The sequence below is a fragment of the Phragmites australis genome, chromosome 13 (genome assembly GCF_958298935.1).
Source record: "Phragmites australis chromosome 13, lpPhrAust1.1, whole genome shotgun sequence".
Classification (NCBI taxonomy): Eukaryota; Viridiplantae; Streptophyta; class Magnoliopsida; order Poales; family Poaceae; genus Phragmites; species Phragmites australis.
Genome location: NC_084933.1, coordinates 27,357,661 through 27,381,393, shown reverse-complemented (window position 1 = coordinate 27,381,393; position 23,733 = coordinate 27,357,661). Strand labels below are relative to the sequence as shown.

Here is a 23,733-nt window from a genome sequence, read left to right as displayed (position 1 = left end):
CTGTTTTTAAATTTGAGTTTTGAGTCTTAGGAATGTCGTACTATTAAGAGGGTTACTTTTTGTAGTTTTGATACTGTCTCAGTGCTCAAAGTGCTTTATGAAAACCTTTTTTTTTTTGACACCATCACTCACGAACACCGGGATCAAAGGGCTGTTTTGTTTGGTTCCGGAGTCTCCGGACTTGGTAGGTGTTCCGGAGTCTTCGAGTGAGACTCCGTGAAGAGCTCTCGGTTAAGCGTTATTTCTGTGCCCGGAGTCTCTGGGATGGCCCGGATACTCCGGACAGTTCATTTGTCCCGAATACTCCGAGTGAGTCTCCATGAAGAGCTCTCAATTAGGATTTAATTTTAATTCCCGGAGTCTCTGAGTTTGTTCAGATACTCTGGATGCTGTTGAAGTCCCGGAGTCTCCGAGTGAGACTCCGAGACAAGCTCTCATTTAGCGAAGATTTTTATCCGGAGTCTCCGAGCTAGTCCGGAGTCTCCGAGGTCTGATGTTTCCGGATCTTCCGGGCATCCTCCGAACTTGAGTTCTAGCTGGTTTTTCTCTAAGTGTTACCCAGAGACTCCGGGTGAACCCGGATACTCCGGGTTAGTGTAACGGCTAGTTGTGACAAGTTAGGTGCGCAGTTTCCTGTGCAACCCAGAGACTCCGAGTCTGCCTGGTTTGCACAGTAATGACTAGTTTTTGAGTGATGAGTATAAATATCTGTTCACCCCCTCCCATTGAATGCTTGTTGAACCACCAGCTCATTTACTCTCTCTAGTGCATTCATTAGCCTTTCCAACTCTCTAGTGCTTAATCTTTGCAAAGTTTTGAGAGTTTAGTTTGGGGAGTGAGATTTTGAGCAAGTGAGCAATAGAAACCCTTTGAGCATTTGAGTTCTAGCCTAGCTGCAAATTGAAATCTTTTCTCTTGAAGCTTTGTGCTTCTAGACGGCAAAAGGTCACCCGTAGAGCACCAATCGCTGTGGAGTACTACGGGGAGTTTGTATTACCCTCAATTTAAGTAAGAGCCCTTGCTTGATCTTTGTGGTTGCTTGGGAGAGGATAGGGTTGGAAGAGACCCTGCTCTTTATGAGCTTCTCAACGGAGACGTAGACACTTCTTTGTGAGGTGGTCGAACTTCGAATTTAAATCTTGTCTGTATTTAAATTCTTGCAAGTTATTCATTCATATTGCTATTTGAGGATTTACCTTAAATTTATTGCTTGTGAGTATTTAATTGTGCCTCTATAGTTCAGTAGAATATATTCATCTTATAGTCACTGTGATAGCTCATAATCTCTAGTAGAATCTCTTAAGCTTACTTAGTTTTCAAAGGTTCTGTAGAATCCGGATAATCCGAGTCAATTCGGATACTCCGGTATTCGGAGTATCCGGTATTCGGAGTATCCGGTATTCGGAGTATCCGGAACTGCCCGGAGTCTCTGGACCCTATTTAATCCGCTGCTGAGTTTTAATTTTCAGAAACGACTATTCACCCCCCTCTAGTCGATATCAAGGACTTTCAAAGAGCGTGCCACGGCTGAAGAACAAAAATCAGAGAGGGAAAGGAAGTGAGAAAGGGTCCGTCGCGCTAAGTTGTAGGGCCACGAAGCCCTGCGAAATGGCAAATATCCTATGTGCACTCAGTAAAGAGCATCTATTGTAACCCGGTATTTTTTCATTCCATAAGGCATGTTAGTATTAGCAGCGGCACGCTATTAGGTTAGTTTTTAGGCTTACCGTACATTCCAACGTTTGTTATCGTTGTCTCTTTATGTTTAAGGTCCTTTCGCGCAGCGACGTTAAACTCCATGTTCCATGTAATGTTTGTCAGCGTATGTAACCTTTGTGCCGGGTTCTATGCTAATAGTGCTTTATAACTACAATTGTTTTAAAAATAGATTATATCCACCCAACATGTCGAGGGTTATTTCCTGACAATGATTTTGAGATGTACCAGTCGATAGGCGTGTGAGCGACGCTTGCGGTGTACGTGTGTTTGTGATGAACTCAGGAACACAGTAATTATCCAGGTTTAGACCTCCCTAAGGATAACATCCCTACGTCATGTGTATTTTGTTCTCAGTGTTTGTGAACTGGTTACACATGAGTTTTCTTGATCCTTCCTTCTCCGTCATTTTACAAACTAGGTTCTCCTCTCTTTATATACCAGAGAGAATGAGATCTTACAAGTGTGGTATTTTCTGTTGACTCATACCTTAGCTAAACCTCTCACACTTAGTTTATTTAAAATGGGTAGCGCACATGCCCCTTTTTGTTCTGATGAAGCAGCTAAGACCATCCCATCCGCTGGACACCTCCATGCCTATGTCACTCTGGTCCGCCGGTGCGACCCGTCCCATCACCGGTCTCGCACGCGAGCTTGTGAAGTAGTATGACACGCCTGCAATCCCGTCCCATAAAGTTTAATCCTATAGGACGAGGCATGGCACCACTGCGTTGGTCACGATCTGTCCGCTAGGAGGAGTGGCTAGGAAAAGAAAACACTTGAGTGGAATACTTTTAATGGGAATAGACTGGTTAGATGTGTACCTATCTCGTGCTGATCGCTGGAATCCCTTATGTTGTAAGGATCCTGGTCGCGAAAATATAGACTGGTCGCGTGATGGGACCCTAGATTATAAAAAAATCTTCTATCAATTGGTATTGACCGATGGGGCCCTCATAACAAGGGACTCCTTATTATATACACCAACATAATATATTTTCATAAAAAATTACTCATACAATTTTACATCAAAGAACTAAACAAATGTCGATAAATTTACATCAAACTAAAATTTTCAAAATAATAACTTGTCAACAACTATTTACATAACTAATATTTCTGGCCGAATAAATGTGTACTATTTTTCAAATTGGTGTACACTAAACAATTAAATTAAAAAATAAAAATTATATGCACATATCGTTCGTTCAGCGGGTGAGATCAATTTTTCGCCAGCTGAACGAGCGACACGAAGGTCTCGCCCGCGGAATGAGCGAGATATTCCTCTAATTATTTAATTCACTAAGCATCGGGATCCACAACAAGCGATGTTAGGTTAGACCGGTGATTTTTTAAACAGTCATATATTCTTGATAAAATAAATAAAATAATTCACATTTCCTCCTCGTTGCGCGCGCCCCGCGCGCGATGGGCGCCGAGCACGGGCTTCGCATAACGGCCCGCGCCGTAACAACGCGGCCCGTTCCGAGTAGGCGCGTGCGTCCTGCGCCCAAGCGCCGGAGTGCCAAGATTTTTGTTTCTCACGTCGCATGCCGAGACCCGCTTCGGGTGTGGACACGTGCCGCCCTGATCTAGTTCGCTCGTTGGATTCGGTGGTTGGCGTTCGGTGTGTGAGCTGCCATTAAAATTTCAGCGTAATTTCAAAAAATTTAAAGAAGAAAAAATATTTAATTTTAGAAAAAAATTATTGATTTTTGAGATTCATAGAGTAGATGATGAAAAATTGCTGAAATTTCATTGAAAGTTAGTAAATTTCAGCCTTTTATCGGTGAACGAACAAAATTATAAAACTAAATTGAAATCCTTTCCTATCCTGCTGATGTCCTTCTGCGCGCGCGTTTGGGCGTGGAAAAGTTTCGTCACTCCTTCCGGATCCTCGAAAAATTTGAATGAAATCAGCTCTGTGTGTTTTTAACAGTGCTAGTGCTACATTGCTTCACTTTACAGTACTGCTTATCCTCTTATAAAACATTGTTTACACTACTGTAGCTATCTGACCTTACATCTTAAGCCAGAGCAGCCGGTTCCCAATCCCACCTCTGCACATACTGTATGAAAAAGGGAGGACGGGTGCTGTTTGACCAGGCATGGAGGATCCGGATCCTCGAAAAGAAGATGGCCAGCAAACGCTAAAGAACATGCAACTTGCCGCGAGGTGGGGGCACCACCCTCTTCGAGTTGTCTGATGACCCCATCCCAATGATAATCTTTAACAAATGGCGATCTGTGCCCTCCTCATGGCCCGAATCAAGGTATAGTATAGCCCCCATTTGTTCCAATTGTTCGCACTCTATTGGGGGCTTGGGGCATTGCTCGGCTCTGGACATCAACGAGCGAGTCCTTGGGCAGATAGGTCCTCGCCAGTCGCCACTAGGCACCAAAGCAACGGTGATTAGTCAAATCATGTGGCTGTTAGTAGACAATTAGCATCACAGTTAGCTATAATCAAAGCCTCACAGTGGGGGGCTTAACTGGGACGAGACGACCACCAAAAGTCCAAATATTCTACTCGCCCTGCGCCAAAAGTCCAAATATTCTACTCGCCCTGCGCCCAACTTTCAACAATTCCATCTCCACTACTAGTCTCGTTTGCAAAAAAGAAGCAATGGTGCCATGAGCACATAGACCACCTTCATCGACAACACTGATGCGACCAAGGGCCTGCAGATGGGATGCCACTCACGTGTCATCTTCTTCAGCTCACAGTTACAGTGAGTCCACTGCACTGCATACACAGGGAAGGGAAAAGCTATGACCTGACAGGCCCCAGCAACTACAAACAAGAAAAAATGTACTAGTGCTGATAATATTCTGCTTGATGGATGAGGCATCAATATCTAACTGCTGCTACTTATATATTGTTATTGCCCTCCTACATGGCACCTTTTTAATCTCGAATTACATTACTTAAAGATGGGCACTCACAGTAATGTTAAGCTTTAGGTCACACCAAGCCCATGATGGAAGTCCACTGGGACAGCTCACCAGGGCAGAGGAGACGAGAGGAAAAGAGAAGATCTTGCATCGGTTGATCCGATCCCGGCAAATTGCCTCACCAGAGGGATTTGCTAGGATTAAACAAGTAGTATTACACAAATGGGTTAGGCTGAAAGCAGGGCAGATGCAAAGAATGTTCTAGCTGTCCAGCTCCCATTAGTCTTTCCTCCTCCACCGCCCATGGTCTTTGGCTTCAGATAAAAGTAACAGCAGTGGTTTTGCAGCCTAGCTTGCTTGGTAAAGATATTACTACTAGTTCTCGCACTACAATACTCTAGCTTCATTGACCTGTGATTAGTATTTTGAAAAAAGTCAACTTTACTCATTTAAACTATACAAGCGGTTAGAATAATTTCAGAACTTTCAAACCGTCCATTATACTTCTTCGAAGTTTCAATACTTGATCACTTAACCCCTTAAGTAGTTTCATTAACAGTTTTGATGATGTGAACGTCATGTTGTCTGACTTTTTACCACGTCAGCCTCCTTTTCTTTTCTTTTCTTTTTCTCTTTTCTTCTTTCCTTTTCTTTTTTTTTTCCTTTATCCACCGAAGCAAAGAGAGGGGGGAGGCGGCGGCTCGACTAGGCGACGGTCAAAGGCGCGCAGGGGGAGGGGATGCCCGGGGTGAGCTCCCCGGAGCTCGAGAAGAGGGATGGCACCTGACGGCAAGGCCGCACCCATGCGCACAAGCTCACAGCTTGCACGGTGGGACGAAGCCTCGGGCCGTCGGTGGCCACCCCGCTTCGATGCTTTCCCTGTTGAGGCGGCATGTGCACGAGCACCGCCTCGATGAGGGGAGGAAATGCCTTGACCGAGGGGGCTCGGAGGGAGCTCGAGGTGGGCTGCCCTCGGCGGGAGTTGAGGAGGGTGTGGGCAAGGAGTAGAGGAGAGAGAGTGAGGAGGAAGATGATTAGGTGGCCACCACGTGCCAAAAAAATAGGCGATATGGTATCCACATCATCAAAACCGTTTAGAGAAACCACTCCATGGGGTTAAGTGATCTGATATTAAAATTTTGGTAGTAAAATGGACGGTTTGAAAGTTTAAGGGGTTATCTGTATCACTCGCATAGTTCGGGGGAGTCAAGTGGATTTTTTTTTCCTAGTATTTTTATCATTTGGAAATACAGGTCTATTGCCACCATTAGGAAAGGTTTAAAAAAGAGGAAGGAGAAGAATGGGCACAGATAAGAGCCATTTAGCAGATTAGTCAAATTTGACCGGCCATATTTTTATTTAGCTATTCACCCTAAAAGATTTCTCGTTCATATTTTTACACTCCAAGAGACTAGTCAAATCTCACTCTCTATATCTCATATACTATATTTTATTTGTAACGGTTGTTTCTTGCAATAGCTTTATTTCAACAGCTATTTTATTCAACGATTGTTTATTGTGTGATAACTGCTCTTACAACGCATGTGCTTATGTGGTAATTGCTCTTATAAATTCTTATAACGTGTGTGCTTATGTGATAACTGCTCTTACAACGCGTGTGTTTGTGTGTGCTTATATGATAACTGTTCTTACAACGCGTGTATTTGTATGGTAACTACTCTTACAATGCGTGTGCTTATGTAATAACTATTCTTACAATATGTGTACTTTTACAATATGTGGTCTTGCGTGGTAACTACTTTTACAATATGTGTGCTTGTGCGGTAACTACTCTTACAATACGATCAAACGACTAAAGTGCAAGCTCGTTTTGGTATTGTTCGAGGACAAGGTCGTTTTGGGATCAACAAACACACGATGATATCATGATAACATGTATCATCAGGCATAATATGATTGTTGAAGATAAGACGGTAGAAGAACATGATTTCTATTATTATGGAATGGAAGAAAAAGTGATTTCTTCTCATGAGCCTACGTCTGAACTGGAATAGTTCATTCAAAATCTTAGATCCATTAGATTCTAAGATGTTCACTCTCAATTTCAAGATGATCTAAGTTGAGCATATATGGCTACATTATGGAAGGGAGTGGTATGTTGTAATTGTAATAATGTATTCGATTCATGTATTTTATGTTTTCGAAATGTATGGAACATTTCAATGATTCATCTATGATTCATAATACATATGATCCTCATGTAACTTAGGGTTTTCAATAATTTTAGAAATTAGTGCATTAGCTTAGGTGAATATTTATGATTTTTTCCTAATTTTTGAGAATTAAAATTATTTCCTAAAATTCAAGGGAAGTAAAAAACAGTCAAAATTGGAAATGTTTCATTTACATTTGTAAGAGATTTTTAGTTAAAACCAATTAAAATGATTTCTCTGTTACTTATTTTATGAGTAAAAAATCAGTGCGATTTTAGGAGCTATAGAAGTCCATCAATATAAATTAGGAAATAAAATGAAAAAATAAACATATATGTAAACACATAGGTAAGTAGCTTTCGGTTCCAATTAGCATGATTTTACGGCCCGGTCCGAATGTTGCACCGAGCGTTAGAGCGGATGGTGAGTCGAACAAGGTCACTATATTTGCCAACGTTAGGCTATCTCCAAGAAAGCCGGCAAATGGACGCTCGTATCACTGTGCCAACAATTTTGCCGCTTAGGCAGCCTGCAACACGCTCCATTGGAGCCCATTTCAGATGCTACAGTGATGCAGCTTCCATCACTGTAGCGCACGCGAACAACAACTTTGCCGATCGTCCGGTGGAGCGGCATCACTGTAGCGAGTGGATGACTGTGGGTCTAGAGGAAGTTGGAGAGTAATAGAAGATAGTAAATATGGTAACTGTTAGAAATAAAAAAATAGAAGATGATGTAATAGTGTTAGGGAATATTATAATTGTGTTATAGAGAATAGATTTTTAAAGTATATATTAAAGATATACTTAGAGACAGGAATAGCGAGTCTACTGTGATAACGATTTGTTTGGCTACTCTATTGAAGTGTGTTTTATTAAAAAATAGACAAAAGTAAGGATGGCAAGCTAGATGACGTCTCTGCTAAAGTTGCTCTAAACTAGTGAGTGCTAAGCCAAATTTTCCCCAGTGGAGTAGTACGCATATGGTACCAGAAGGCTAGTCCAATACGACTTGCAAGTTCATTCGCTGCGCATCGATGCCAGCGGAGTCCCATCTCATATGAGATAAACAAAGGTGGAAAAAAAGGGAGGATGAACCGTGCAAATTACGGGCATCGTGTAAAAACAACGCTTTCACGGCCTCACGGGATCACACCACAACCTGACGTAAGTACTAGCATTAATACTTGCCTTGCAACCATAATTTTCTCATCAAACACCACAGACAAGGAAAATTAAAAACCTGATTGACTTGATTTTTCCGTGTCGTTGCTTGAGTCACAGTCAATCTCTGAAAGAGATAAAGGAAAGTGGGGAACAGATTAGACAGGCTTAGCTCCTAAGCTAAGACTTGCATCGCAGTTTCTCACGGCCCTGCAGGTCAACGGATCGGGCGCGAGGCTCCTCCGGAAACAACAAAAGAGGCAGACCGAGGCGAGCAAACCGAGGGGTTGAAAAATGGCTCTGTCCTCTCTATTTCCTCGTCGTCCTAGTGCGACGTGGGGCCCACCACGCCCTCGCTTTGAGACAAGAATAGTTCGTCGCAAAGGCAAAGAGGAAAGAGGAGAAAGAAAACACTCACTAATTTTAAAAAAAAACATATATCTCTAACTGCTTTTTCTCGAGAGTCATGTTTCTACGTAAAAGAATTATAGTTCCTTTTAAAACTCTAACAGCTTCTTTTATGATTCTTTTTATGAAAGATTCTTCCCTCTTTTTTCTATTATAGAATTCTCTTATTTCCTGAGAAACTAAATTGATATGTGTCTTAGATTAATTGTGATGAGTTATTGAGAATGTTATATTTGAGTTTAACTTGGATATACATGATTTTGTTTATGACTAACACAAGTTAGAGTTGGAGTTTTTTTTTAGGTCTAGAAAAAATAAACTCACTGAAATATCTGGTGTTTGAGAAATTGGTTTCGCGTGATGGTCCGGTATGGTGCTGAAGCTGACCCCGGGGTAATTATGTACTTGAGCAAAAATGAAGATTAAGACACCAGATTATTCGATGATAGGCTTAGAGAGCAACAAACCATTTTCTGTGCAGAAAAAAATTTCGGTGAAAAGTGGAAGATATCATCGGATGATACGGTGATGTAATGTTGGTAGCGCCGAAGTATATTCCAATGCGCAAAAAAGTTTGAAATTCGAATTTGGAGCCAAATACGAAGAAGTCACCGGATAGTCCGGTGTGGGAGTTTGTAAACACCGAATAATATACCAGAATAATTTTTACAGAGAGATTACAGAAGGAGAAGATAAAGGCGCCAGATGGTCCAGTGATATGAAAGTGAGCACCGGAGCTTCACACCGGATCAATTCTTGCCGAGAACATTTTTTAGTGCGATGAATGAAAACACACTCACTAGAAATTTCGGAGAACATGTCGAAACATCCGGTGCTCACGTTTTCCACAAAATGAGTTCTGAACTAAGAATTTGTGTTATGGGACAACTAGATATATCCTTGGAATTTGGAGATGTGTGTTTGTTTGTACTATAGTGTGCAGGTGATGAATGCAACTTGACGCTCGATGGTGGGGTAATCGGGGTCAAGCGAGTGCTTGATGCCAGACGATCAAGGAGATCGGGCGGAGTCAAGGGTGATCATAACACTATATGTGGAGTTCAAGCAAAGCATGAAGAGGATGAAGGATGAAGACAACGTGTAGCAAAGTCAAGCAAAGGAGATGCCGATACAAGTGCCAAGGTGGCCCAATGGATCGAAGCGGGAGAAACTTATTGGTGGTCAAGATCGCAAGACGGAGGACACGCGTCAACATCAGAGCGCTTGCTTGAGGCAAAACAAGTGACCGTGACAAGATTGCCAAGAAGGCAACCAAGGCGACTTCTAGTGTGTTTGTGGGAGCTCTCAGCTACATCGATACCTCATCAAGCAAAGAGGAGAGATCAGAGGAGGAGGAACCGCAGGTGAAGAACAATAAGATGGCCAATGACTTCAGTGGAGTCTGCTTCATAGTGAATGAAAGCGACAATGACAGTGATTCTGAACTTGATCATTCCGAGGTACTGCCTTCCTACGACCAGCTTTCCATTCAAGTCGATATCTTAAATGATTCTCTTGTTAGCTAGGACAGATTAATTAAGAAAGCTGCGCATGAGTTGAAGGATCTTAGGCCTAAGTATGAGTTTGTATCTTCTAAATTTGCATTGCTTAAGTCTAAGCCGGATGTGGAGGAGTGTGGGAGTAAATTGGTTGTCATCGCTAAACTTGTTGAGCTTCGAAATATGCATGCTCAAGTCGTCAGTTGGCTTGAGAATGTCAAGAAGAAGCTTTTTGAGGAGGTATCTAGGTCTACTCTCTTGGGCGCTTGCAAAAATTACCCTTTACGTGCAAAGGATGTTGAATAGAAAGACAAGAGCTTTAAGAAGTTAGAAACTAGATTGGAGAGTTTTGGGTGTTCGAATGATGAGCAGCCGAACTATTTTACTTGCATTATCTTTCGAGACAAACTCAGCTGGGTTAGATGACAAGTTCAAAAGCTTTTTACTTAAAATGAGTACTTCATCTCTGTAGTGGAGAAGTGCTCAGAATACAAAGGAAAACTGAATTTGATCCTGGCCAAGACCAAGATGTGTACTGACAAGACGGGTTTGGCCCTTGGGTTACTTTTTGAGAGGGTGTTGTACAATGGGTAGAGTAAGATTCCGTTCACCACACCTACAACCCTAGATGCTAAGAAGTCCAAAATAATTGCCACACCACTATCCATCAAGAAGAAACTTATACCATAACCCATCAAGAAGAAACCCGCACCATAACCAAGAAAGCTCCACAACCTAAGGTGAGAGCTCCTATAAGAGCCCAAAGTGACCGGTAGCTGAGCTATTGAGAGATTTTACCATTGCACCTACTGTCAGACGGAGGGTCACTTGGTGGGCTTTTGTTTTCACCGTAGGAGAAATAAGCGGCGTGAGTGGGAGTGGAGTATCCGGAACATTTATCGTCCCTCTGTTTGTGTACATAAGCATTTTCCTCGCTCCAACCCATGAGTCTCTAGAGCTTTTCAGTCTCTTCCTAGAGGTGTTGTCTAGCGTGAGTTTTACCATGACTCATATAGTTTTGGTCCACATGTAAGAGACTTTGAGTCCCAACGTTTTGGCAAACCACGTGTTCTCCATAGTGGTACTCGTCCTCAACGTGTTAGTGTTGAGGTACATGCATATACTATTTTTGCTTCAGCGCGGATGACCCAGTACTGGATTCTTAGGAGGTTTTTGATTAACCCCAATACTGAGCTATCCAACTTCCATTCTTCTTGTATGTAGGTGGCAGACGGAGGTCTGGAGAATAAGTGCCTCATCGACTGCCATTGTTCGCGTTACATGACCGAAGATTCATCATGGTCCTCCAACCTCACCCCGGCGATGCATCACGAGTACATCACTTTCGAGAATGATCGGAAATGTAGAGTGAAGGCCAGAGAAATGGTAATGGTCAATGAGAATTTCACTCTCAAAGATGTGACTTTGGTTGAGCATCTGAGATACAACTTACTTTCTATATCTTAGTTGCTTGATGAGGACTTGGAAGTGTGCTTCAAGCACAATACTTCTTGGGTTTTTTATTATTCGAGCGCTTTGATTTGCAAAATTTCTAGAGTTGGGAGATTTTTTGAGCCGATTTTTCTAAGTCTTCTGGTCCTTCTCGGTGTTTACTTGCTCAACCTTCTTTTGAGATTTGGATGTGGCATAGGAGACTATGCACATGAGCTTTGATTTTCTTACTCGTTTGAGTGCATTAGGCTTGATTCGCGGATTGCGTAAGCTCAAGTTTGAGAAAAACTTTATTTGTGCTCCTTGTCAGCATGGCAAGATGATGATCGCTTCTCACCCACTAGTCAATCTGGTGATAACTTAACGGTCGGGAGAACTTCTTTATATGGGCACTGTTGGTCCTTCCCGGGTTCATTTGGAGGGTAGGATAGTGTTATGTACTTGTTATTGTTGATGATTACTCTCGCTACTCTTTGGTCTTTTTTCTTGTGAGTAAGGATGAAGTGTTCTCACGCTTTCAGAGCTTAGCTTTGTGATTGTTCAAGGAACACCTTGGTGCTTTGAAAGTAATTCGCATCGATAATAGCATTGAGTTTAAGGACTATCTCTTTGATGCTTTCTTCTTTAAACATGACATTGAATATCAATTTTATGCCCAACGTGTTACTCAACAGAATGACATGGTTGAAAGAAAAAATATGATTTTAGTGGAGATGGATAGGATGATAGTTGATAAGCATAGGACTTTTAGGATGTTTTTGGCTATGACTATAAGCACAACCTGCTACATCTCGAATTAGATCTTCTTATGCTCGATCTTGAATTTGACTTCTTATAAGTTCTGCTTTTGAAGAAAACCGAATGTTCGCATTTTAGAGTTTTCAGTTGTTGATGCTTCATACTAAAGCGTGGCAATCTTAACAAGTTTGATTCGTGCTCTTCTGATGGTATTTTCTTACGATATTCTCTGAATAGTCATGCTTACAAGTTTTACAATATTGACACTAAGACCATCATGGAATCATTTGATGTGATTTTTATGAGCCAACTCCCTGTGGTAGTTCTTTCTCTGAGTGTGCAAGTGACCAGGAGATGAGCGTAAGCAACTTTGTAGATGATGACCTTCCAGCTCTCGGTGAGAACGAGGATGATCCACTACTTCCCTCGATTATACCTACTTCGGAGCTGGCTGCTGCCTCTTTAACTCCACCAGAGGATTTTGCAGCCTCTACATCCGCTTCATCTGCTCTCGAGCCTGCACCAACTGTGTTTGAGGAGGAGATTATCTCATGACATGAGGCCCCTAAACACATTCAGCGTTTACACCCTCCACACACGATGATCGGAGATCTCGATGAGTAGGTAACGAGGTCAAAGCCCGCATCTCATGCTCACTTTACTGATTCTGCATTTGTTACGTCTTTTGAGCCCCATTATATTGGACATACTCTATCTGAATAAAATTAGGTGAATACTATGCATTAAGAGTTAGAAAACTTTAAGAGAAACTAAGTTTGGGTCTTTGAAGAACCGCCTCCCAATATACACTTCATAGACACAAAATAGGTTTTCAAAAATAAACATGGATAAACTTTAGAGAGACCTTCGCACCTGCAGACCATCTATTTTGTAAAAAAAAAAAGTCGACTATTCACCCTTCCCCTCTAGTCATCTATCTTGATCCTATATTTCTCTTCAAAAATCCCATTGAATGGAATCCGTTTAAGGTAAGGGAAAATAAAAGCATGAAAACGGAGAGAAAAATCAGAAATAGAATGAAATAAAGAGAATATAATTAGAGATAATCTAAAGAAATAAAAAAACGTAATTATCGGAAATACTACCAATTTACCCTGCAGAACATGAGATTTTTTTCTTTAAAAAATGACAATAGTTTTTATATTTTTAGAAATAATATCTAGAGGTTTGTAACGAAAACTTGGTCAACGGGCTTACCACTACAGACCCATTTTGCGGGACATGAATCCTCTAACTTTGTTTCGGCAAAGTCAGAGGTGGTACAGTAATTCGTGAGTGTATCAACAGTAAAACGCAGTTATTCACTGTAGCAAAACAATGTAGATGTTACTGTATCGAAAATACTGTTGAGAAGGGTAGCAGTGCTATATCACTGAAATCATACCCATCCATTCGTGATCTGACAGATGGGAAAATGTGAACTGTGAGTTACTGTAGCACATCTGAAGCAAAGTCAGACGATGCGAATCCGCTTTTGCGAGGGCACATCTTCTCACGAAGCTACCCAATCCAATTTTTTTTTTATTTAAGCCTAATAGATACAATCTGCTCCTGGTAAAACCATCCTAAAAAAGACTCTTCTTGGACAAAAATTCCTCCACAAAGTAATTTTTATTTTTTTTGACATTTTAATGATTTCTCTTTACGAATTTTTTTCCCTTCACGAATTACTTGGAAAGGTGACGGTTGAAGATAAAAATAATAAAAACAGGAAAGAAAATTAAGAAAGAAGAAATAAAAAATATATAATTGAGGATGGTACATCGGTTTCAATTTCTTCGTTATGAGCATCTATTAGAAAAGAATTCTCCAGCATTCCGACAGGTCCTCCCTTGAATCTACAGGACTCCTGCTCCGATGACGAGAGAGAGGGGGGGATGCGGTCAACTACGGGGAGCAGCCAGGAAAGCGACCCCTCACCAGTCACCTTTGACCGGGCGCCCATCGCGCGGGGCCCACTTGTGTAGGGGAGGATAGAAAAGTAAAGGCACCAACAAATGGATGCCACCCACCCCACCCTTGAGTCCTTGACCTCTGCACACAGCAGCGACAAGAGAGCCATTATTGCGCTTGTTTATTTAAGCGGCTGCGTACGACTTCTTGGCTTTTCCTCCTTGTTTTTTAGGGAGCGGATGAGCTGTTGTGGCAGCACCACTGCATCGTCTTTAATCGGGTCAATGTTTCGTACCCCGTCGTGGTAAACTGTAACCGCGCGGAGTAGAGCACTGCCGCCAGATGAAGATCTGCCCCCTGCCAAATCGGTTGCAATTTTAATGTCGCTGACGGTTGCAATTTCTAAACGGTACTGTCAAGTGTCAACCACGGCAAATCATGTGTGTGGTCTCAGATCTGAAGGCCAGAGGCCACAGTTTTCCTCTGATTTTTTTCTAATCTAGAACTATGTATGAATTCAGAGGCAGAGAAAATGGAAGCATACAGCACGAATCGGAGATAAGTTTCTGGCATCAAGGCCTCCTCTCCCTCTTTCTACAATCTTGTTTCTTTTTTTACACGGACATCAGATCGAGAAGCCACTCTCAAAACCGGGGGGGTTGGCGAAGGGTGAGCTAATCCTAGTTAGACATGCCCGTTGCCAGCAGAGACGGCCAGCGGCGACGCTGTGGCCAGGGGGCTCGGCGCGGCCACTCCCGGCGTGTGGCGGTGCTCTCCCTCGTAGGTCACCACGAGCATCGCCGGGTCGTCGGTGGCGCGCTCCACGTGCTTCCTCGCCGGGCATCCTCGGACCGTGCTGCACTTGTAGTAGCCCCTGAGACCACATGACCAAAGAACGATCAGATCCTTGTTCACATAAACGGAGATGTTTGTGCTGAATCTTGGGAGCCGTAGCTCGGCAGTAAATTTACCGTGGGTAAGGGGAGCCTTTGATGGGCTTCTGGCCGTACTTCCTCCAGGAGTACTCGTCCGGTGGGATGTCAGCGATCTTGGAGCTGATCGCCGGCACTCGGATAGTCCTCTTCACACGGTTCTTCCTGCAAAAACAATCATCCAGTCCACGTTTAGAAGAAAAAAAAATGAAAGGATGATGCTAAAAAAGAAGTGATGACCTCTTTCGGTCAAGAGTTGGGACAAGGGTGCTCACCTTCTCTTGGAGCAGTGGCAACGGCTGCCGTTGGCGGTGGCCTCGGAGTGCACGCCGGCGCACGGCTTCCGCTTATGCCCGGAAAGCGGGGGCTTCCCAGCGGAGAGCAGGCTGCGGCCCTTGGAGACGCTCCCCTCGCCGGCGGTCACGGACGAGAAGAACGACGTGGAGGTCACGGACGTCGCGGCCGACATGGTCAGGTTCGGCTTGGTGAAGTCCAGCGTCAGGCTCTGCGGCTGCGAGGTCGGCGCCGGCTGCGCGACACTGACAGGTGCGACAGGCGGAGCAGGAGCAGCAACTACATGAGGGGCCGGCGGCGACTCGACGGGTCCGCGGCGGAAGCGGGCGTGGCCGGTGCGGTCGAGGATGGAGATGACCTTGCGGAACTTGGAGACGGCCTGGTCAGCGATCTCGCCGAACGGCTGCTGCTGCTGCTGCTGCGGGGCCTTGTGGGGCGCGGTGGCCTGGGAGGACAGGGACGACACCAGGAGCTCCAGGCTGCTGAGGCCAGCCGCCGCCGCCTCCTGGATGGCGAGCTGGTCGTTGGCGCGGCGAGGGGCGTAGCAGTTCATGAGGTCCACGGCCATGGTCGCCGGAGTTTCGCCGGTGTCCGCGCAGATCTTGGCTCAGGTTGGGCTCTGGGTTTGGGTAGGGGGGTGGAGGTGGGGAAGGAGGCAGTGGCTGGCTTTATAGGTGGAAATGGGGAGATGAGGGGAAGACGGGAGTCAATGTGGGGTTGTCACTTTTTCGGAAAGCCCATTGGGTTCCTTTGAAATTCGAGATACGATCAGCTTCGCATCTTTGCCAAGGTGTTTTTACTGTACTGGTTTTTTTTACGAGGACCGTTGTTGCTGTTAGATATCGGACCAGTGTACATCTTTTAAGAAGGAACCGTGGGTTTTCATTCTGGAGACAAGAAAATGTGACGTTAATGGGGTGAAGATATACTACCTTTTAAGTGGAGAGGATATAATAAATACTAAGATTAGGTACTTACAAGACTGTTAAAATTTAAGATACTTTAAAAATTAGCTTATAAATCGACATAACATTGTACATAAGATCTTTTTTGCACGGTTAAAATCAGCAAACTGTAATTCTAATATGCTTTAACGATAACTTGTCATTATTGCTCAACTGTTTACTCCTTTGATAAAGTAGCTCTAGATTTAGAGATATATAAGTCGTAGCATTCAATTAGATTAGCTTCGTCTTTGTAACAACCAATATATCAAAATCAGAAGTTAAATATGGCTTCATACAAAAGTATAATGAAAAGGTTTCTTTCACTTGTTCTGTTTGTGGATATCTAGTAACCTATATTGGTCCACGAACTGTTGCTATTGCACTGCAAAGAAGAACTGAGGTGCTCTTTGTAAGATAAAGCCGAGGTGCTCTTTGTAAGATGCTTAACATGGTTGTGAGTAATAATGACATCTTGGCCATGAGATAGTGGACTTTGAAGATAAGAACAAATCAGTTTTCTAAGCCTTTATTCCTAGAATCACACGGAGAGGGAAATAGACTACTTAAAATAGGCATGTGTGTCTTGGCTTAGAAGTCAATGGAGAGGGGCGAGTTCTGGGAATAATGGTGTGTGTATTTTATGAAATAAATAAATAATGGGCATGATTAAAAAAAAAGGAGCACTATTTCTGCCTTTAGCAGTATCCCTTGGAGATATTGCCACTTAATTTTCTTAATGATCAATGGTGGAGGCATTTGCACGCATAGCTTGAGAACTTTCGGACCCTCCTGCTTTCTCATTGTTTAGGCGGTTGACAATCTGTCTGTGAGAGCTGGCACATCTGGCGCGATCAGGAGTTGAATTATCTTCCGTTCAATTATGTGCAAGAGTATAGTACAATAATTTGACAAGTTGGCAAATGATTCTTTTTGCAACCTGTAAGACATTGCACTCGGTTTTATATTCACGAATAAGTTTGTCTTTCAACGTAGGCAACGCGTTCACACGTACCAATAATTAACAAATGGAGGTAGGAACTTCACCATTTTTTACATATCAAGTAACCAGAGGGTAACTTGAATTCACATTGGGCAAAATTTTCACAACAAGATGCCAAGTTGCATAAAAATTATCAGGAGGCAGGTGGACCAATCTTGAAAGTGCAAGGCTATTGCAGTAACAAAAAGGAAAGGTTGGGACGCGCCAATCGCATAGATTATCACTCCATGCTGCAAATGGGCAAAGTGGTTGTAGTGGGCTCCGCCGATAGGTTTTAGCTGGAGACTTCCATCAACGACGACTTCTATTTTTTTCACACCTAACAATGCTTCAATCAAGTGAAATCTCATCTAAAAACTCAAGTAAAATTGGTTAGTACTAATGCAGTAGTACTATTCGAATCACTGCGTCTTCTGGTCTCTGACAAAAAATGACCTCGGGGGTTGGTGTTCTTTAACATTGATCTTGATTTTGATATCTCTCCGCGCCATCATTTCGAAACAAACGAAGCAGGAAGTGTCGAGCAAATTTCGAGGGCGCCGAGTTTACTTTCTCTCGCCAAAGCAATTCTCTTTCTAGAAAGAAGAGAGAGAGGCATGGGAGTTGAGTCATGGAGAGAGAGAGAGAAAGTCATCGGTGCAAGCGGCAGCAGACGTGGTGACGAAGGCAGGTATACTAGGCGCCTCGTTCCTGTGAGTCTCTGACGCAGGGGGGCCGGGCAAAGACAAACCGCCTGATCGGAGGGTGAGGTGAGCTCATCCGTCCGAAGCGATGTTTGACTGCTGGGCGGTGGGCCCGCGGCGAGTCATCATCCAACGTCGCGTTGCTAGGTTTGAAGAAGTAAACGGTAGCGTTGAACCCGAGGCGAGGCTGTATTGCTTTTCGCTTTGGCTTTCTGCTTAACGGGTCATGGACCCGGAAACGAATCGTACGCCGCTGAAATGTACAGTGTGTTTTGTTCTAAAAAGAGCCGTAGACTTATTTTAAATAAAGGTATATATTAATTTTTGTCGAACAAAATCATTCTTTTTTTGCGAATAGGAACAAAACCATTCGATAGCTCGGCATCCGACAAAATCAATTTGTGATGTTTCCGCATCTGATTTTTAATTCATATGTAATACATTCGTGAACAGATGACAGTTGGCACTCTATAGTACTACTATAGAATTAAACGTAAATTTCGTAAAACTGTATGTATGTAATTTGAAAAAATTATCGTAAAACTACATATTTAAAATAATAATTTTATAAAACTACACATTTATGGTTGTTTTATCGCAAAGATATTTTTGACAAAATTATTATAAAATTATATAATTAAACAATAATTTCATAAAACTACAGATTTAACGTCTTTTATTGCAAAACTACATATTCCAGAGTAGTTATTACTAGCCTCATTACCATGATGTCCAGACTCTGCTTGCAGTCTCACAACAGCTGTCAACTCATAAAACGGATCGTCCTAAAGCTTATTAAACTACAGATAATTTGACAAAATTATCACAACTCACAAAATTACATATTTAAGTAATAGTTCAACAAAATTATAAATTTAGCACCAATTTTATTGTAGAAATATAGATTCTATCGTAAATTTGTTAACATAATGAATAGGTCCCGCTTTCAGTCACATGAACTACCAGACGATCCATTTCATGAGCTAACAAATATTGTGAGACTACAAATAGAGCCTGATCGTCGTGGTAACTAGACTAGTAAAAACTCCTCTACAATATGTAGTTTTACGATAAAATCGATACTAAATCTATAGTTTGTAAAACTACTGCTTAAATATGTAGTTTTACGATAATTTTACCAATATATATATATATATATATATATATATATATATATATATATATATATATATATACAATAAAATCGACACTAAATCTGTAATTATGTGAAACTATTATTTAAATTTATAGTTTTATGATAATTTTATTAAAATATCTGTATTTTTACTAAATTTACACTAGAATTAAGGTTCTCAATAACATAGAACAGCTAGCATTTGACATTTGCATCCAATCGTATCAAAGCCAACTGTCCATCCGTTCTTACGCGTGTCTTACCCATTTTAATGGAAATTCTGGGCGATCACGGGGGAAAAAGTTTGAGACTTCGCGAGGAGTATTAAAACGTAGGTTAAGATCTCAAACAGTTGACTTTGTCTGCCTCATAAAATAGTAGGAACCATTACGCACTTACTAGCACTAAACAAATCAACCTGAAAGTCAAACCTAATCCTAATTCCAGCTTCGATAATCCGTGCACTGTCCTGCTGCTCTCCAACCAGAACGAAGCTTCACCCCCATGCCGTTCCAGAAGCAGCTATATATTTATCTACCTTCTACCCCAACTGATATATTTTCGTCGGTGAGCAGGATTTGCCCAAACCAACGTGCGAATCAACCAGCCGATCCGTTCGTTCGCGTGGTCGGATTCGAGATCGATCGATCTACCGGTGAGCCTCGCCGTGGCTGTCACGTACCGACGTCGCGCGAGCGCATAGAGAGAGGCGCGGATCGGCCGGCGAGGCTGCACAGCGTGCGTTGGTTCGGTTGGACTTGGAATCGGGTTCGTTGACTCTGGCCGGCGCGAGCGAGAGCTCCACTTCCACTTGCCTCGGCGGGCACGTGGGGGCAGCCGTGCAGCTTTTCGTCTCTCCGGTTCGGTTCCCTCGTGTGTCCGGGAGCGGGGTCGCGCGGACACGTTTCCGCTCGACGCACCGCGCGTGCGTGCCGTTTACTCACGAACGACAGGGTTGTGTCGTTGTGTGTACGCGTACTTGCGTGTGGTTGACATATGCGTGTCTTTTCTTTTCCACGCTTCTTAAATTTCAAACGTTTGAAATTTAAGAGTGTGAATTAGTCGATCAAGACTGGTGAGGTTTGAATTCGGAGAGAGGTTTTAAGGTTATAGATGTACTTTCCAAGTTTAGAGGAATACCTGAGAAAGCAGGCTGACCGAGCGAAGGAGGCAGCCACCGGTGTTCGTAGAGATGGGTGGGGAGGGCAGGAGGCAAGAGCGAGCACGAGAACTCCATTAAACGGTTAAAAACAATTGAAGCCATTGAATATGCATCCAACCACCTTAAGCATATGTAAAAAAAAGTCAAAAATAGACGGTTAAAGTATAGCCACCGCCTTTCCTTTCAGTTGATCACCCTCACGTTCAACAATATGGACTTCCGAACATTTTTTATTCTGGATGTGAAAAAAAATTTTGCTGCTAATCAGGGTATGTTTTTCAGGCCATACTGGGAGTACTGAATCTGCTGAAATGTTACAAGGAGGAGTATTGGACCCTAGATTAGGTTGACCAGTTGTGCCAGTGGAGCTGTTGCGTGCATCTTGAGTTCTTGACCTATATATAGAACGGAACAAGCAGTATACGGCATGAGTTGGCAAGCAAACCTGGACCTAACACGTGCCCGTCACAGAGCAATGTATGGCCGGTCCAACGCGCACGGAGTTGACAAGGAACGTGTCTGAGATACAGCAAGTAAAAGAAATATAGTCGTCAACCACAGATTACCATCAGATCCATGAAATGAACAGAACTGAACCTGTAAGATCGACGCATATTCCAACAGTTCAGTGCACGCAGCTGATACATCACCAAACTACATAGTACAACTTGTTCAATGTACAGCAGTCCGACGCAAGAGGTAGTAGTATTGTCTGTGACCACGGATCCCTCTGTCCGTGCGGTAAAAATGAACAAACAGATAATAAATATCGGTATATTTGTTAAAATAGACAGCAGATCGACGTATTTATAAATCTAGCACATGTATTTGACACTTAAAATTCGAAAATCTGATTTCAAGACATGAAACGCCGAAAAAAGACTGGACTGACCGTATTCGACACATTACCTATATTCAGCACCTCAAGCGCCGAATACGACTGGAATCCTTTTGGCGTCCCGCCCACATGATGTTGTCCATGCTTTCGGCGCCCTATCAAATCGATCACTTTTTGTCTTTTCACCCTGCGCTACAAAATGAGAGCAACTAGAGCGTGAAAGAAGAGTAAAAACGCGAGAGTAGAGCAAAAACAAAAAAAAACAAAAAAGAGAAGAGAAAAAACAGCAATGCAGCGTAAGAAGAAAAAAGAAAAAACAGCACGAGAAGAAAAAAATCAGTCTGAGATATTGAGGAGCAGCAGCGCTGTCCATGCTGCTTGTTCAATTACAGCAGTCCAGCGTTGCTACGTTCAGGCATCGCAAGAAGCTGAACTCTCCCGTTTACTTTACCCTCAAGACAGCAGCAGATCTAACTTTAGAAAAAGCAGCTTGGTAGTGTCAGCTGTCAAGACGGAGGAACCGAGCTTCGTCACTTCGTTTGTCGGTTTTATTAGCCGAATCCAAGCGCTGTAATTCTGTAAGCTACAACAGTACTGTGGCACATCAGCTTCGTAACAATTCCATTCGCCGAATCCATGCACGGATGCACCGTAAACTAAACCAGTACTGTGGTGCATTAGCTCAAAACAGTACTGTGGCACTGGTCGAGCCAAGCACCGTGCATTTGCACCCTGACTGTCGACCGACGCGCCTGTAACACCTAGATACGTTACTGTTTCTGGTTTCGGTTCAAGCCTGTAATACCTTGATACATCAGTGTTTCTTAGTTTCGATTTGTATGGTCTAAGTATCTTGATGTGATGAGTTTAATATTATCTTGTAGTTTAGATATGCTGGAGCTAGCTTATAAGTTTTCACTGGTACATTTGGATTAACCTTTTTACACGAAATAAGGATAAAAATGTAAAAGAAGTTATATACATATACGGATCCACCCTATAGGTAGGTTGTGTTGTAAATGAATTTTAAAGTTGGTGTGTTACATATGGTATTAGAACAGCTCTAGCAAGCTCCTCATACTACTGTATTGGTAAGATTTGTCGATCGTTTGGGCAGCAAACGGCTCCAATAGAGTCGGTTTTTTACTGCTATAGTGATGGAGTTAGAAGAAAGGATCACTATTTTTACGGGAGTAGTAAATAGAGTAGCTGCTGGAAATAAAAAAAATAGTAGATACTGTAATAATATTATAGATGATAAATTTTTAAAGTATCTACTGGAGATGACCTTAAAGTCACCTGTAGCTACACGAGTACATACGTGTTACCCGTGGAGAGGACATGGCATGCCTATGGCACTAAGAGTAGATCTTCTATATTTATCTGCCGTGTATACGGTAAACTACCGACGGCGTTGACCTATGTGGCCTAAGTGTTCTAGTGTGGTGATTTATTATCATCTTTATAGTTTAAATGGGTTAGAATCAACTTATAAACTTTCGTGCAACATAGCACTTTCGAATTAACTCTCTTACCTAAAACGAGAATAAACCTATAAAACTTATATGTATATACGGATCCATTCTATAGTTAAATTAGATTGTAAATAAATTTCAGAGACAGAGCGTTACAAGGCCACACGCATGTACTACGTGCCTCAAACGGGGCACGATCATTGAGGCACCGATCATGAACAGATGCACTGGATTTGTCACTGGGAGAAAACCTGAACTGATCTCTGCTGAGTGCTGCCCCAATTTATAACGAAACAGTGTGCAGATAGTTAGTGTTTGATTAGCGAGCGATCTCTGCTGAGTGCTGCCCCAATTTATAACGAAACAGTCGTGCAGATAGTTAGTGTTTGATTAGCGAGCGAGATGAAATAAGATTATTCAAATATTTATTTGGTAGATAGGACGAAACAAACTTATTCTAGAACCTTAAACACATCGTTAGTGTCACGTTCTAAATAGTCAGTTATGTCTAAACGTTTTTTTATAACCTTATCCAGAATATTTAAAAAATATTATCCGATTCATAATCATCTCATTCCGCTGCTCTACATATAAATAACTCAAAACAGAATAAATCAATTCAGTCTCGTCTCATACCATTCCATAAACTAAATACTACCTAAGAGTATCAAAGTGAGCTCACCCCAATTTGATCAGCAACTCTAACATAGCAGTAATATAGTAGTTGAAGAATTGCATTAGTACACTCCATAGAAGGATCTACTGCTCAGTGACTTCGGCGTTCTCTGCGAGCTCCTAGTCTAGTCCATGGCTGTGAGCGCCTTGGACTACAGCGTCTGGTTGTCCACGCCGTTTCAGCGCTGGGTGTTGGACTTTCACCATGTCGAAGTTTGGAACACCGATCCAGTTGCTCTTTCTTTGAAATGGGAACCCATGATTTTACCAACCGGTGAAGTTAGTTGATTTTAAATTGACGTAAACCATTGGATTTAAAGCGGTAGATCAGATCTGATGCTATAATATCGTTATAGTACTGATGCTATAGTATTTTCAGTTACAGTACTATACTACAGTATATTTTGCTACATGTTTGAAGTTACGGTACCGTTCATTCTCTCACATTTTAATATTTATCCATGCCTTCGTGGTAATGAAATCAGAGGATTTTGATCCTTTAACTAGTTTAACTTGTACATTTATCTATATTTATATTCCTATAAAATACATAAATTATGAAAAAAATAATTAATTTTCATCGTCTACCTAAATTAATTATTCTCCTGTTCCTTCTCCTATATAAATTAGTCA

General features: G+C 42.3%; 1 protein-coding gene across 2 annotated transcripts; it reads right to left on the bottom strand.

Moving 5' to 3' along the window:
- Positions 1 to 13,786: 13,786 nt before the first annotated feature.
- On the bottom strand, positions 13,787 to 15,840 carry LOC133888739 (WRKY transcription factor WRKY51-like). Of its 2 annotated transcripts, XR_009903823.1 has the most exons (4): positions 15,167 to 15,840; positions 14,931 to 15,056; positions 14,504 to 14,833; positions 13,787 to 14,316 (listed from the first exon to the last, which is right to left on the bottom strand). XR_009903823.1 is itself a non-coding variant. In XM_062329084.1 (3 exons), the coding sequence occupies exons 1-3, from the start codon at positions 15,751 to 15,753 to the stop codon at positions 14,644 to 14,646; spliced, it is 903 nt and encodes a 300-aa protein (XP_062185068.1). In that variant the 5' UTR covers positions 15,754 to 15,840; the 3' UTR covers positions 13,787 to 14,643. The 2 variants fall into 2 exon arrangements, 1 of the variants encoding a protein (XP_062185068.1); XM_062329084.1 differs by having other exon boundaries at positions 13,787 to 14,833.
- Positions 15,841 to 23,733: the final 7,893 nt, after the last annotated feature.

Coding starts and splice junctions, on each gene's coding strand:
- LOC133888739 (XM_062329084.1), bottom strand. CDS start 15,753: ATGGCCGTGGACCTCATGAACTGCTACGCCCCTCGCCGCGCCAACGAC. Junction 15,057..15,166: donor TGCCACTGCTCCAAGAGAAG/GTGAGCACCCTT, acceptor TTGTTTTTGCAG/GAAGAACCGTGTGAAGAGGA. Junction 14,834..14,930: donor AAAGGCTCCCCTTACCCACG/GTAAATTTACTG, acceptor ATGTGGTCTCAG/GGGCTACTACAAGTGCAGCA.